Here is a 15,608-nt window from a genome sequence, read left to right on the forward strand (position 1 = left end):
ATTCAAGGAGTGTGATGTGTTCTTGGAGATTTTAATGCGGTTAGAAGAAGGGATGAGAGGAGGGGGGTGAATGAGGAAGCTTCCCCATCACAAGTTGTGGAAATGTCTCTTTTTAATTCATTTCTCGGTGATATGGACTTGGAGGATATTAATGTGTTGGGTCGTAGATTTACTTGGTACCATCCCAACGGTAGATCGATGAGTAGGATTGATAGGATGCTCGTTTCGGAAGAGTGGGAGAATGTGTGGGGTGACAATGCTCTTTGGGTGTTGCCAAGGGATGTTTCCGACCATTGCCTGTTGGTGCTTAAGAATGGTGGTTGGAGTTGGGGGCCAAAACCGTTTCGCTTCAATAATTTTTGGCTCCAACACCAAGATTTTAAAAGGGTGGTTGAGGAAGCTTGGAGGAATCAAATTGTTTCCGGTTGGATGAGTTTTGTTCTTAAAGAGAAATTGAAGGCGCTTAAAGCTAGTGTTAAGGAGTGGAGTAAGGTGGAGTATGGGGGTATGGAGGAAAGGGTGGAGAGGTTGGTGGAGGAGATTAAAAGTATTGATGAGAAAGGGGAGGACGAAGTTTTAGCAACGTGGGAGGTAGATCTCCGGAAAGCAAAATTTGTGGAGTTGTGGAGAATCCTTAAGGCTAAAGATTCTTTGATAGCTCAAAGGTCAAGGTCTCGTTGGCTTAAGGAGGGAGATGCAAATTCGAAGTTTTTCCACAAATGTATCAAGCTAAGGACGAGTAGAAACTCTATCAAGGCACTAAGGGAGAACGACGGTTGGTTGGTGACACCGTTTGAGGTTCGTAGGAAGGTGGTGAATTATTTCACTACTCATGTCGCGGAGGATAGGTGGGAGCGTCCAAAGTTGGATGGGGTGGAGTTTGCAAAATTAAGTTCGGTTGATAATAATATTTTGGTGGCCCCTTTTTCTTTATCGGAGATGGAGGAGGTGGTGAGGGATAGTGATGGCGGTAAAAGCCCGGGTCCGGATGGTTTTAACTTTGCATTCATTAAGGAGTTTTGGTACTTGATAAAGAATGAGGTTAGAATAATGTTTGATCAATTTTATGCTAATGAGGTTTTGCCGAAGAGTATGTTGGCTTTCTTTGTGACTCGTATTCCCAAAGTCTCTTCCCCGTTGGAGTTGAGAGACTTCAGGCCAATTTCCTTGCTAGGTTGTCTCTATAAATTACTAGCTAAGGTTTTGGCGAGAAGGTTAGCTAGTGTTATGAATTCCATTATTTCTCCTTCGCAATCGGCGTTCCTTAAGGGTAGACATTTGGTGGATGGTGTTTTGGTCATTAATGAATTGGTGGATTATGCGAGGAAAGCGAACAAAGAGTGTCTTATTTTTAAGGTGTACTTTGAGAAGGCGTACGATTCGGTGGATTGGGGTTTTTTGGAGTATATGATGAGAAGGGTGGGCATGTGTGACAAGTGGGTGAATTGGATGAAGGCTTGTGTTTGTGGACGTAGTATGTCTATTCTTGTCAATGGGAGTCCAACGGAGGAAATTAGTATTCACCGAGGTCTCAAACAAGGAGATCCGCTTGCTCCTTTTTTGTTTTTGTTGGTGGCGGAAGGTTTTAGTGGGTTGATGAGAAATGCGGTGGAGCGTAATTTGTTTGAGGGATTCACCTTTGGTAATAGTGGTTTGGTGGTGTCTCACTTACAATATGCCGATGATACTCTTTGTATTGGGAAACCAACGGTAAATAATCTTTGGGCTATGAAATCTCTTCTAAGAGGTTTTGAGATGGTCTCGGGCCTTAAGATTAATTTCTTTAAGAGCTCGTTGATAGGGGGTGAATGTCTCAAGTGATTTTATGGAGATGGCTTGTAATTTCTTGAATTGTAGTGCGGGGAGTATGCCTTTCAAGTACTTGGGCCTTCCGGTGGGTGCAAATTCGAGGAGTTTAGCTACTTGGGAACCGTTGGTGGAGAGTATTAGTGGGAAATTGAATTCGTGGGGCCACAAGTATATTAGCCTCGGTGGTAGAATTATGCTCTTGAATTCGGTTCTCAATGCTATACCTATCTTTTATTTGTCGTTTTTGAAGCTCCCGGTTCAAGTTTGGAAGAGGATTGTGCGGATTCAAAGAGAATTCCTTTGGGGAGGAGTGGATGGGGGTAAGAAGATTTGCTGGGTTAAGTGGGAGAAGGTTTGCCATAGTAAAAGAAATGGGGGTTTGGGGGTGAAGGATATTCGTGTTATGAATGTTAGTCTCTTGGCTAAGTGGCGTTGGCGGTTGCTTGATGGGGAGGTGGCTTTATGGAAAGATGTGTTGGTGGCTAAATATGGTACTAGTGTGGAGGGTTTGGTGACCGGAAGGTCTAGCGGGGTGCCGAGATGGTCTTCTTTTTGGTGGAAGGAGCTTATTAAGCTTGGTGATTTTGGTGAGCTTAATTGGTTCAATTCCGGGATTGAGAGGAAAGTGGGTAATGGGTTTAACTCTAGTTTTTGGAATGATAATTGGTGTGGGGAGAGAAGCTTTCGGAGTAAGTATCCTAGGCTTTATTCTATCTCGGACCAAAAGGAGACTAAGGTGGGAGAGGTGGGTGTGAATTCGGGTTTAGGCATGAAGTGGAATTTCCTTTGGAGAAGACATCTCTTCATGTGGGAAGAGGAGGTGCTTCTAAGCCTAAAGGAGGACTTGAATGGTGTGAGGTTGAATAATCAAGAGGACATGTGGAGGTGGAAGTTGGAAGATTCCGGTAGGTATTCGGTTATTTCGGCATACAAGAGGTTGGAGGGTTTTGTTCTTGGTGAGGTGAGGTGGCGGAGCAATGAAATAAGAGTTTTTGATAGGCTTTGGAAGTCTCCGGCACCGTCTAAGGTGGTGGCTTTCACTTGGAGAGCTTTTCTCAACTGGATTCCTACTAAAGATAATCTTGCGTTGCGTAACGCTCTTGGGCCGGAGGTCCAATCTTTGTGTGGGTTGTGTAATAGGATGGAGGAATCCGTTCATCATCTTTTTCTCCATTGTGATGTTGCTAGTGAGGTTTGGATCAAGTTAATGCGGTGGTTAAATTATTATTTCATTTCTCCTCCAAATCTCTTTATTCATTGGGAGTGTTGGCATGGAGGGGAAAGAGATAAAAAGATTAAAAAGGGGAAAGGAATTATATGGCTAGCAACAATGTGGGTGTTGTGGAAAACTCGGAATGATAAAGTGTTCAACGATGCTATCTTTGAGGTAGACGTTATTGTGGAGGAGGTGAAAGTTTTGGCTTGGAAATGGGCAATGTATAAAATGAACATTCCGGTTTGTTTGTTTTTTGAGTGGTGTTGGGATCCCCAATGGTGTCTTAGTAGGGCTCCGTTCCGGAGGTGATCGAGTGGGTTGTGTGCTGGTGGAGTTTTTGAGCTGCGGTGGTCTGCTGGTTTTGCTGCCAGCGTCTCAGCTGTGTTCTTTTTAAGGTGCTGGCAACAACTGTTTTGGTGGTGTTATTGGTGGTTTCGCAGCGGTGTTGGTGTGGTTTCGGTGTGGTTTAGGTACTGTGGGGCTGTGGAGTGTCTTGGTCTGTTTTTTGATGTTTTATTCCAAGTTTTGGGGTACTGTTTTGCTTTAGGCAGCGTGTCTAAGGTGTTGACGCGAGGGTATGCAGCGCCTTACCACTTGTATATGCTAGCGTCAATACTCTTTCCGCGTGGGGTCTTTTTGGTGGTCCTGCGCCTTGTTTTCGCGGGTATGTTGGTTGGTTTTTTGTGGTTCTTTTTGGGTGTCGTAGCAGAGTTTTAGTGCTGATGCTTCTACTGTTTGAGGAATGCCAGCTAGCTGCCTTGTGTTTCAGGTCCAGGGGTAGTATTTTTGTTTTTATGGGTGGTTTTTATAGGGGTTTTTGTTCGAGCCGGCGTTTTTGCGGCAACCGATTTCCCCTTGTATTTATTTTTTTTCCCACCCGAGCTTTTTAGTGCACCTCGCACGGGCTTGTTGGTTAATAATATTTTGCCATTCAAAAAAAAAAATAGTATTTGACCTTTACTTATCCATGCACCATCGAAAAAGTGATGCAAACAATGATATGTCATTCTAGAGTTGTTCATGCTTCATAAGAAGAAACAACAACGAAGGATGCAAACAAGAAAGAGAAACAACATTGATGGATGGAGAATTTTTTTTTTCTGCCCCTATCACCAAAAAAAATGATATGTCTGCCCCTAGTTGAAAATTATTGCTGTAAATGCCCTTGTTCTTCATTTGAAATGGCGAGCATGACATTTTTTCAACCATCCTCTGCAAACTTGCAGGCTTTCTCAGACTTTCCCTATACAACTCTGTGTGTTCCTAATTTAAGTTGGCGAGCATGAATTATTTAAGGTTTTTTCTTGTTCTCTCTTTGAAATGGCGAGCATGTTAATTTTTTTTCCCATGCTCCACATCTAAAATGGCGAGCATGCCATCATTTTTTAAGTATTTTTTTCTTGCTGTTCCTTTGAAATGGCGAGCAAGGCCATTTTTTTAAAAAAATGCGAACATGCCTTTGTAATATTTTTCCATGGTTGTTATAAATAAAGAGCAGCATTATGTTTAATATATAAAATGGCGCCATTTTAGTTTAATTTTGTTTTTTAAGGAAATTTAATTTTGTTTTTGAAAGAAGGTTCATCTAGTATAATATAATGCAAACGTTGTGTATTATTGTTTAATGAAATTAATATAAATATTTTTAATTTTAATAATAATAATAATAATAATAATAATTATATTAATTAAGATAATTTGGAATAAAATACATTAAGAAGAAAATTAACTACTGATGATTAACAGTTGGACAATTTCTGCGAATATGACCGGTTTTGGAACACAGTCCACATTTTCTCGGTGCTTTTTCCACAACATCCATTTCAGTCAAGATGCGAGTACTATTTGGACGACCTTTCTTTAATCTTCGCATGGTTGGATCGTGGCAAAGCTTTGGACCTTCATGCGGGGGCCAATAACTTTTGTCATGGACTACTTCGAACCTTGTGTTATAGATTGCGTATACACTCTCATTTGTAAACACAGCTGGTATAAGGGTTCGATAATCATGACGAAAACTAGAACACGCAGCTATAACATGAGAACAAGGCAAATGTAAAGCCTGAAATTTTCCACAATCACACCACCCTGCCTGTAGGTCTACCTTGAATGTTCCCATCGGTCTTCCCTCCCTATAATTGATTGTTTCACGGACAGAGAAAGTATACCTTTGTCTGTCGAATTGATCAACTTGGTGAGTGTTGGACTTAATCACAGATTCTTGAATCTCCTTCATACAATGATCCGTGAATGGATCACCAGAACCTACCCTTGCATATGCCTTCTATGCTCTATTGGCAAATAGACACGCCAACCTATAGTAGGTTGATTGGGCAAGAGATGTGATAGGGAGGTTGCGAACTCCCTTATAAATGTTGTTCCATGACTCGACAATATTAGTTGTCATATGACCCCATCGTCGACCCCCGTCATGTGCCTGAGTCCATTTTTCTTTGGGTATATTGTCGAGCCAAGCTAATGCCTCTTTGTTTGCCTCTCGAATTTCATTACGATAGTATTCGAACAAGGGTATGTTCATGGCATGCCCTGCATTGTTTGAAAGAAAATATTCAAATATATTAAGTAATTAATATCATATGAAATGCTAAAAAATAAAAATGTTTCATGTTTGTACCCATATTTGAAACTTTATCCTTAAGTTCTCGATCCTTGATCGTCCTGACAAAATTCTGTTGGATGTGCCGAATGCAGAACACATGAGTTGATCCACTCCCGTGCCAGCCATTTTCTGGGTTATTGAATGCGCTTTTTATAGATTCATGTCTATCAGAGATCACACAAACATCCCGTTCTGGTGTGACGTGGTTTCTTAAATTTCTTAAAAAAAAACCCATCCCTCCTTTGTCTCACCTTCAACCAACGCAAAGGCGATTGGAATTGTCTTGTTGTTTCCATCTTGTGCAACTGCCAACAACAATGTCCCTCTGTACTTGCCGTACAACCACGTCCCATCAACGTGGATAACTGGTTTGCAAAATTTAAAACCTTCGATGCAAGGATGGAAAGCCCAAAAGAGACGGTTGAACTTTGTGGTCCCATCTGGGTTCAGTATAGTTTTCAAGTCTACGATGGTTCCTGGATTTGAGTTTTTCATGACCATTAACCATTGTGGAAGTTCTTCAAAAGATTTCTCCCAATTCCAGTAAATAGACTTGATCGCCTTGTTCTTTGCCATCCATGCCTTTCTGTATGTGATTGTGTAATTAAACCTTTCTCGAATATATGCAATAATCATACTAGGCTTAATCGACGCATCCTTATGCACAAGTGACTTGATGCTCTCGCAAATGACGTTATAGTCAAGCTTGCGGTGATCCTGTGACATTAAAGATGATGCGCAGTTGTGCGGCCCAACCAGAGTGACAATCTTCCATTTCCCACTCCTTTTACTAAAGGATGCTCGCAATCTAAATATACACGCTGAATTGGTACATCTAATGACATACCTCGTTTGATCAGATTTCTTTACGTCATAATCTAATGATTGTTTGACGTGATAATGTCTGATCGCGAGCACACAATCTTCTTTGTTGTGAAACTGCATTCCTTCTTCAATACCCCCATCAACTGGAAGTGGGATTACGCCTTCCCTGTCCATGTGTCTGTCAACAAGATCCATATCAAGGTCACACATGTGGAGTGGAGGACAATATGCTTCTCTAATATGAGTGGCTTCTTGTTGCCCTTGTGATGGGTGCAAAATGTTGGCCCAAACATCGTCGTCTTGACCGTCTTCATCGTCTTCGTTGTCTTCCTCACCTTCTAAAAGATTAAGTAATTCCTCATCTTCTTCACTCTCATCGCCAACTTCTTCTTCATGTTGAATGTCTGCCACGTCTTGAAATTGGGATGATGGTTGTGTATATATGGGAGGTTGTGACGACGAGGGTGCATATTCATCGAATGGTGTTGATTGTGGGTTGGATATTCTTGTATGTAAGGATATTCATGTGTGTGAGGATTTTGAATTGGTGTTGAAATGTCGTGGTGTTGAATACCATCCTCAACAATGACATTTATCTCAATAGACTTTGCTACTTGAAGATTTCTATGAACTTCAAACATGTTCGCAACATCGTCATTATCTCTAATACTTGTGTCTTCGAAATGAACTCCACCCCCTCCAAAAAACGCCGGGTTTCTATAGAAAATTCGAGATACCACTTTGTTATCTCCTAATTTTAGCTTTTCTTCTATTCTTTTTTTCAAGTGTGCAAAGGTACTTTTCACACTGATGTTGAAGCCAAATTTTTCGTTACTATCAAAATAAACACCAAACTCATTTCTTAAAACTTGTCCATTGCAGTAGACAATGAAAAATACATTTTGGGGTGGTGCCATAACTGTTTGTTTATGTTGTAAAGCGTGTTTGATGAATCACAATATGCCATTCCACTGCATATATAGACCTCGCCACTTGTTATACCGGCAAAATTTTGTGTTCTATGTTAAAAATGGCGAGTACTTTACATAAGAACACTATTTATTTCTGATTTGAGATGACAGTGCAGTGAGTGTTTTATATGACTATTTATCTCTGCTTTGAGATGACAATGCAATGCGTGCTTTACATAACAACACTATGAATTGGATTGTATTATTGCATATGCATGCACTTAACAACACGGGTGAAATCAACTTTCATGCTAGAATCTTTCCTTTTTCAGACCTCTCATTTCATGAAATTGTTTTCTTTTTTTAGACCTCTCATTTCATTTCATGCATGCAGCCAAAAGAGAGCAGCTTTGATGTTGAATTTCCTGTGTGCATTCTGAAAAGAGAGAGTTAGCTTTGAATATTTAAAAAGGACACCATGCATGCAGCCAAAAGAGAGCAGCTTTCATGTTGAATTTCCTGTGTGCATTTTGAAAAGAGAGAGTTAGCTTTGAATATTTAAAAAAGACACCATGCATGCAGCCAAAAGAGATTCCCTATAAATTAATATTCTGCCATTTTCGCTGTAGGCAAAATAGGAATGCTTGGCTATTCAAATGGCGAGCATAAAATGCTTCAAATGGCGAGCATATTTTTTTTTTCAAATGGCGAGCATAAAAAAAAATTCAAATGGCGAGCACTTGCCATGTGCCTATGCATGCATCCATTCTAATTGTTTACACTGTTCGCCATTTGAGCTATATAAACTCGACACTTACCTCCCAAACTCCCAACGTAAAAACTCACTTCAATTTTCACTTCAAAAACTCAACACTTTCTCATCACTTTCTCATTTTAATTGTTAATTTCAACATGGACGTAGCTAAATTTCTTTGGATGGGAATGGCTCACAGATCATGTCACGTCTCTAACAAATCAAATGTATTTATTATTTATTTATTTGCACAATAACAATTTATGTTTATTACGTTTTATCTATTAGTTTTAATATACTAACTAATGTTATTTTGTAGGAAGAAAAAAAACATTATGTGAGACCCCGTTGTCACAAAATATTAAAGCCACATGCACGCATAAGACCATATGTAGAGCAAGCCGGTCTTTTGAGGCCAACGGAAATAACAAGTTTTCAAACTGATTCCCGTTTAATCTGTGCATTACTTGAACGGTGGCGACCTGAGACGCACACATTTATTCTTCCAACAGGTGAATGTACAATAACATTGGAGGACATTCACATGATATTGGGTTTAAAAGTCGATGGTTTGCCGGTCACATCTGACAGACACATTTCATGGAATGATTTTGAAAATTTGTTAGGAAGAAATATTGATCAAAGTTCAAGGGAGCGCAAAACTGTGAAATTAACATGGTTAAGAGATTACATGGAACAACTGGCAGGTGATGAAAGTCCCGAAACACTTGTATACCATTTTAGAGCCTATTGTCTATATTTAATTGGCTCAGTATTATTTCCTGATAAGACGGGCAACTTAGTACACATAAAATGGTTGGCAATGTTAGAGAAGGAACCCATTGAGATTGGAACTTATAGTTGGGGTTCGGCTTGTTTATCGTGGCTATACAGAGGAATGTGTGACGGTGCATATAATGGGGTGCATGATATAATGGGATGCACAATATTAATACAAGTATGGGCTTTTTCGAGAATTACGTGCATGGCACCTAAGCCAAAGACTAATATACCAGATATGTTCCCTCTCTTTAACAGGCATGTACAATATTTTTTTTAATTTTTTTTAAAACACAAGCGTGCTTATATTTTTTATGTTACTAATTATTAAATATTTTTCAAACTTTATCAGATGGTGTGATACTGGGATGGAATACGAAGAGGCAGGCCAACACAATCTTATCACTTATCGGTGGAGGATTGATATGATGACAGACGATCAAGTAATTTATCATCAAAATAACTTTTTTTATTTTTTATTCAAAATATAAAAACTAACACACATTTTATATTTTTTTCAGTTCATTTGGAGACCGTATCTCAATTTTCAAACTCCCACACCAGAAGAAAGTGAAGTATGGTCTGCAACCACCTATATTATCTGATTTCACGTTGTAGAGATGCACCAAGCAGATAGGGTGAAACTACAATTCGGCTTCCCTCAAAACCAACCAGACGTTGCACGTAATTTGAAGGGTTACCATGATATCACTATGAAGATCATAGGAAAGGTATCCTTGTCAACCAAATTTCAACAAGAAATTGCTACGTGGCACCAACGTCGTCAGCTAGTATTGACCGGGGTCCCCTTTACCCATGAAGTGCGACCAAATCGTCACTATATACGTTGGTATTGGGGATTTTTCGGAAACAATTTGTTTGTCTCTAGAGCTTTGCTATTGGGAGACCCAAGGGCACGTCTAAGGGTCATTCCACAAAACCAACCAGATTACCCACCCACACCACAACCCAACACACAAAACCAGACACACCCCGTACACACACCACAACCAAACCACACCTATTACACCCCACAACCCAACACATTTAACCAATTTCAAAACACTTTCCAATACACACCACCCATGTATCCGTCATTTCAAAATTCTCCCATTCAATTTGGAAGCTACCCCGAATCTAGCCACCATAGCCAACATTCCCATCATTCATTCACTCTCCAGGCAGAATCTAGCCACCGCTTCCACCGACCATCACCCATTGAAAGCTTTAACCTACCACCAGCATACATGCAATCCTCCTTTCCAGAATCATCCCAACAAACACAATGGTCTCGACCACCAATAGTCACAACGACACAGATGGGCAATGATGCGATGAACAGTCTGTGGGCACTTCGTCGTAATGAACCTCAGAGTGAGGAAGATGAAGAGGTAGTAGTAGAAGAAGAAAAGGTAGAAGTAGAAGAAGAATATGAAGACGTAGTACAACAAGAAAAGGATGTTGTATTAACAGAAGAAGAGGAGGAGGAGGAGGAGGATGATGATGAGGACGAGGAGGAGGAGCCACAACCACAAATAGCGCCACCCGGTCGACCTCAACGAAAAATCAAACCTGTTGGATGTGGTACTCATGGGCACAAAATTAGGAGAAGATAAATGTAATAGATGTTTAGGTTTGTAACAATGTTTCATTTTAATGTATTTTTGTTTAATGTTTAATAAAAAAAAATCATTTTAGGTTGTTTTTTAAAATTCAAGAAATATGGTATTTTTAATAAAAAAAATTTAAAACCGCAAAAAAATATCACAAATGCATGTTCACATTTTTTAAAAAAAAAAGGCCTTTGCTCGCCATTTCAAAGGACTAGCAAGAAATAATAAGGAAAAAAACAATAATGCATGCTCGCCATTTTAGATGTGGAGCATGGGAAAAAAAAATTAACATGCTCGCCATTTCAAAGAGAGAACAAGAAAAAACCTTAAATAATTCATGCTCGCCAACTTAAATTCGGAACACACAGAGTTGTACAGAGAAAGTCTGAGAAAGCCTGCAAGCTTGCAGAGGATGGTTGGAAAAATGTCATGCTCGCCATTTCAAATGAAGAACAAGGGCATTTACATCAATAATTTTCAACTAGGGGCAGATATATCATTTTTTTTGGTGATAGGGGCAGGAAAAAAATTTCATGGATGGAAGCAAGAAAACAACAGTTACCGTAATTTTTTGTTACTTCACTAATAAGTTATCATAGAATAGTCATGAGAGAATAACAAGAGTGCTATCAATCAAAATAGAATAGTCACGAGAGAATAACAAGAGTGCTATCAATCAATCCTTCAAAAAAAGAGTGCTATCAATCAAAACAACTCAAAGCCTTGTTTGATTAAAAAAAGGAAATGTTAACGACTGCCCCCGGGTACTTGTTAAGGGTTTTAGATAGTAACCTTTTATAAAATCATGTGTATTTAATGAATCGAAAATTGAACTATTTGACTTTTTTAAAGAATAATTTCCTAATTTAGAATGCTTAAACAGTGCCCCGGAGGCACTCATTAACAAGACCCTAAAAAAAAAAACAAATAATTGATAAACTAGCTTATAACGGATGACTTATAAGCTAACTTATTGCTGATAGTGGATAAATGGATAAATTAACTAATTGAACTAGTAGTGTTTGGTAAAATTAACAGTTGAAGTATCTTATAAATATGAAATTACATAAAAAATGTGAATTTCATTAATATTTATTTATTTTCAATTAAGTTTACAAAGGTAAAATTGAAATAAAATTGATAAGTTATAAGATACTGAATTATCTTATCACAAACCGCAATAAACTCAAAAAAATAAGTTATAAGCTCGTGACAAATATAACGATATCAAACAAGTTTTTTTTTAGTTAAATAAGCTTATAAGACATAAATTATAAATTATAAGGCCTTACCAAACATGCCCTTAATGAGTTAACAAAATCTAACCACCTAACAGTTGCAACAACGCTTCACATAACAACAATTAGTAATTAATATACTACTAGAATTCTAGATTTACTGCAGTGGCTTTGTTCTAAGCATGGTACAAGGCTAATTGACTATTCAATTCCTGGGCCAATTTGAGCTTTTTGATTTTCATGCATCATGACATATTCACGGAGTCTCTCAGCTTTTTGTCTCATTGAATCAACAATCTCTTCCGTTTCATCATGTATCTGTTTTGGCAAATAAAACTCCAAGAAATCAAACCACTCACCTAAATTCATCTTCTCCAAATCAGGCATATTCCCATCCCAGTTGTATTTTTCCTTCTCTTTCCCATCATCATAATTCTCGATAGAGTTGTTTGCACCGCTTTAAAGGACGACCCTGATCACAATTTTCTTTACCATCACCAACAATCTCTTCCTCTAATTTCTTCTTTCCTTTCCCACGACCACCCTTCATTTTCTCTTTCTCAACATTCTCCAAACCATCTACTACCAAGCATGAACTTTCTCCAATTTCAACTCCTATATTCTTCATATTCCTTGTCATATTCCGTGTCACCCGTATACTCTTTGGTTCTTCCACCTTCTTACCTCTTCTACCCCGCACTACCGTGGTAGATGTAGACTTATCTTTGGGGTGGATGAAGTTAACAACAACAACGGTGACTTCACCGATCTTAATGATGGATCCATCACCGAGATAAAAAGAAGTATTTGGAGGAATGACCACATCGTCCAAAGAAGTTCCGTTTGAGGAATCAAGGTCTCTGAGTACCCATTTACCGGATTCGATATGAATAGAGAGATGTTTGGTGGATATTCCGGGATCCTTAATGGGAAGGTTGTTGCCGCAGACGACACGTCCAATTCTGATGGCATATCCTGGTCGAAATTGAAGTGTTTCTCCTTTACGAGGACCTTTGATGATTTGTAATGAGAGAGTTGGTGGTTGTTGTTCTTCCATTTCTTGAGTTTGTGAGGGAGAATGAGGTGATATGGTGGCAATTTATTTATGGAGGAATGCTAACCCTTTAGTATTTATTTATAGAATAAAAAAGAAGTGTTACTGTTATTCTCTTCTCAGCAAAGCCTTCATCATCACTAACGAGGTGAAGAAGAATTGATTGGTTTATGCGATGGAGTAATTGTTTTACGGCGGTGTGCAGGTTACGAAGTGGTGATGTTTTTTTCTGATTAAATAATTTTAGACAATTTTCTTTCTCATACTCATATTATATTTTTACTCATTCCTTAAAAAAAAAAATTATATTTCTACTATTTCTATTGTTTTTGACCGATAAAAAAAGAGGAAAAAAAAATATCATAAAAATTGTTTTTAAATGGTTGTTCAAATATCGTGTAATTCTCTCCTCTAAAAAAAAGTATCATGTATTTTTTTTTTTTTTTGTAAAAAAAAAGGTATCATTATTCTTTTTCCAATGAGCATGCATGTCAAATAGTGTATGTTTCCAATGTGTGTTTGATAAGCTAACATAAGATAAAATGTGTTTGGTAAGAAGCTTCTCTTCCAAGTTTATACTCCCTCCGTCTCGGAATATTTGACCCATTTTCTAAAAAAAAGTGTCCCAAAATAACTGAATCATTTCAATTTTCAATACAACTTTCATCATTCCCAATACAATATAACTCTAATTAATACTACTTTCATCATTCTCAATACAATATATTCCACTTTCCCCTTTATTTATACATTTTTCTTAATCTGTGTGAAAAATCAAACTGGGTCAGATAAAACGGGACGGAGGGAGTATTTTTTTTTAGATGCTATTTTTACTAACTTTTAAGCTTATAACTTTTCACATTTTCTTTCATTTATACGGTTGCCTTATATGTTTTTTTTTACTAAATGTTTTCTATTTGATTTTTTATGTCAAATAGTCCAATGACTGAAGCTCACACATTATTTTAAGTGTGGAGAAGTGGGGTGTCGGGTTCGAACCCTGATCCTTGCATATATTATGCGTTGTCTCGGCTAACAACTGAACCAAGTTCACGGATTGGTTGAACATATCGTTCTTAGGTTCTTAAAATTGATTTATTTTTTATTTTTTTATATGGTCTAATGTTGCTTTCTATTTGAATTTTTATTTATTGTTCTAGTTCGTTCGAAATATCTTAGATTTGATTTTCTTTTTTCATACGGTCTCTTTCTATAAATTCATATGTACATATTTATCATTATTTTTTTCTTTGAACATATTTACCAATTTAAATAAAATGAAATAATTTTTTATAAAATAATTTTAAAAAATATATATGATAAAGAAGTCAAGCAAAATTTGTTAAATATAATCTCAATTAAATTAATTTTTTTTAAAGAGAAATCTCAATTAAATTCATATATCACATTTATCATTTTAAAAGATAAAAATAATACTTTGAAAAAACATTCAAATTATTAAGATAAATATATTAATTCAAAAGATTATAAATATAATTGATAAATATATTATAATAATAATAATATATAGATTAAATTCATGCAATATATATAAAATTAAAAACCACAAGAAATAAATTAACGGAATATATAATACTAATAAAAAGATAAATAAGTATTAAAATTATATTTGCTGTTTGGTTTTATTTTGAAAAATTGATCCGAAATTCGATCTGATCTGAGTGGTATTTACAAAATAACATCTAAATACATCCCAAAAATATTCAGTTTTTTGTTTTATTTTGAAAAATTGATCCGAAATTCGATCTGATCTGAGTGGTATTTACAAAATAACATCTAAATACATCCCAAAAATATTCAGTTTTTTTTAAACAATTTTTGATTTTTTTGGACCGGTTTAGATTTGAACACACTTAATAAGGACTATAATTAGCATGGATCAACCAATCTTGGTGTAAAGTGTGGCAAAGATTATTATTCAGATTTCAGCAACATACATTACCCGCTATAATCTATCATTAATCTTGACCATTGCTAATGTAAAAATCAATGGTCTAGATCTTCACGTTATTTTCTCAATTTTTTTTTAAATTGAGATTATCCATTTGCCTAAACATGATACAATATGATTATATATAACTTAGTCTTTCAAGGTTTAATTCATATATAACCACGACGCAGACACATATATGTCGACACTAATGTAAAAAACATAAGACATATATGACGCGTCAAACTTTAGTTTGACACCAAATCTCAACCGTCAAATTTTTTAATCAAAGGTTAATAAAACTTTTCAAAATTGACTCACAACATTTCCTTATTGGATCAATTTGAAAGCACGTTCACTGTCTTTTGCATCTGAAAAATGGAAAATGCTATTTATCTAGAAAAATAGCATCAAGAATTTTTCAAGACACATGTGGCAAGTTTTAATTGCATGATTTATTTGTTCACTTCCTATTTTTCAGTCATACCTCCTTGAATTGTGGCAAATAGTGCATTGTGATTGGCTGCTCTTTATTCTTGAAGAATTCTTGATGTTATTTTTCTAGAGATATAGCATTGCTCCTGAAAAATTGCTACAGCCACATCCATTCTCGTTGGTTAGTTTCCCATGTGGATTGCAACCTATGCAAACAATATATCTAAAATTCATGAGATCGATCACAATTGGAAGATGCTAGTGAATCTAGGGCATTTTAAATGGATTTACTTAATTTGGTAGGATTTTAGGGTTGGAATTGGAAATTGAGTTTTAGAAATTGAAATCGGTGAAGCAACATGATGTTAATGCAGCTCCGTTGAATTTCAGAAAATGGCTTTA

The 15,608-nt window shown here is 36.9% G+C and overlaps 3 protein-coding genes and 1 pseudogene across 3 annotated transcripts; 1 reads left to right on the forward strand and 3 right to left on the reverse strand.

Moving 5' to 3' along the window:
* Positions 1–4,754: 4,754 nt before the first annotated feature.
* On the reverse strand, positions 4,755–5,261 carry LOC146932272 (uncharacterized). Its single transcript, XM_085707740.1, has one exon. The coding sequence runs from the start codon at positions 5,259–5,261 to the stop codon at positions 4,755–4,757; it is 507 nt and encodes a 168-aa protein (XP_085563866.1).
* A 205-nt stretch (positions 5,262–5,466) lies between these two features.
* Positions 5,467–7,387, reverse strand: LOC146932273 (uncharacterized; annotated as a pseudogene).
* Positions 7,388–8,851: 1,464 nt separating this feature from the next.
* LOC146932274 (uncharacterized) lies at positions 8,852–10,677 on the forward strand. The gene has a single exon (XM_085703929.1). It carries the CDS (start codon positions 9,536–9,538, stop codon positions 10,529–10,531), a length of 996 nt encoding a protein of 331 aa, XP_085560055.1. The 5' UTR covers positions 8,852–9,535; the 3' UTR covers positions 10,532–10,677.
* A 1,142-nt stretch (positions 10,678–11,819) lies between these two features.
* Positions 11,820–12,942, reverse strand: LOC146932275 (uncharacterized). Its single transcript, XM_085703931.1, has 2 exons — positions 12,235–12,942; positions 11,820–12,182 (listed from the first exon to the last, which is right to left on the reverse strand). Exons 1-2 carry the CDS (start codon positions 12,821–12,823, stop codon positions 11,968–11,970), a joined length of 804 nt encoding a protein of 267 aa, XP_085560057.1. The 5' UTR covers positions 12,824–12,942; the 3' UTR covers positions 11,820–11,967.
* Between the last annotated feature and the right edge of the window lie 2,666 nt (positions 12,943–15,608).

Source organism: Medicago sativa, chromosome 4, assembly GCF_051527215.1.
Source record: "Medicago sativa cultivar Bolivia chromosome 4, Bolivia_mono, whole genome shotgun sequence".
NCBI lineage: Eukaryota > Viridiplantae > Streptophyta > Magnoliopsida > Fabales > Fabaceae > Medicago > Medicago sativa.

What these genes read in the sequence shown, in the direction of transcription:
- LOC146932272 (XM_085707740.1), bottom strand. Translation starts at nt 5,261, where the DNA reads ATGAAGGAGATTCAAGAATCTGTGATTAAGTCCAACACTCACCAAGTT.
- LOC146932274 (XM_085703929.1), top strand. Translation starts at nt 9,536, where the DNA reads ATGCACCAAGCAGATAGGGTGAAACTACAATTCGGCTTCCCTCAAAAC.
- LOC146932275 (XM_085703931.1), bottom strand. Translation starts at nt 12,823, where the DNA reads ATGGAAGAACAACAACCACCAACTCTCTCATTACAAATCATCAAAGGT. An exon ending in AGAAAATTGTGATCAGGGTC is followed by an intron (nt 12,183 to 12,234) that starts GTCCTTTAAAGC and finishes ATGATGGGAAAG; the next exon opens with AGAAGGAAAAATACAACTGG.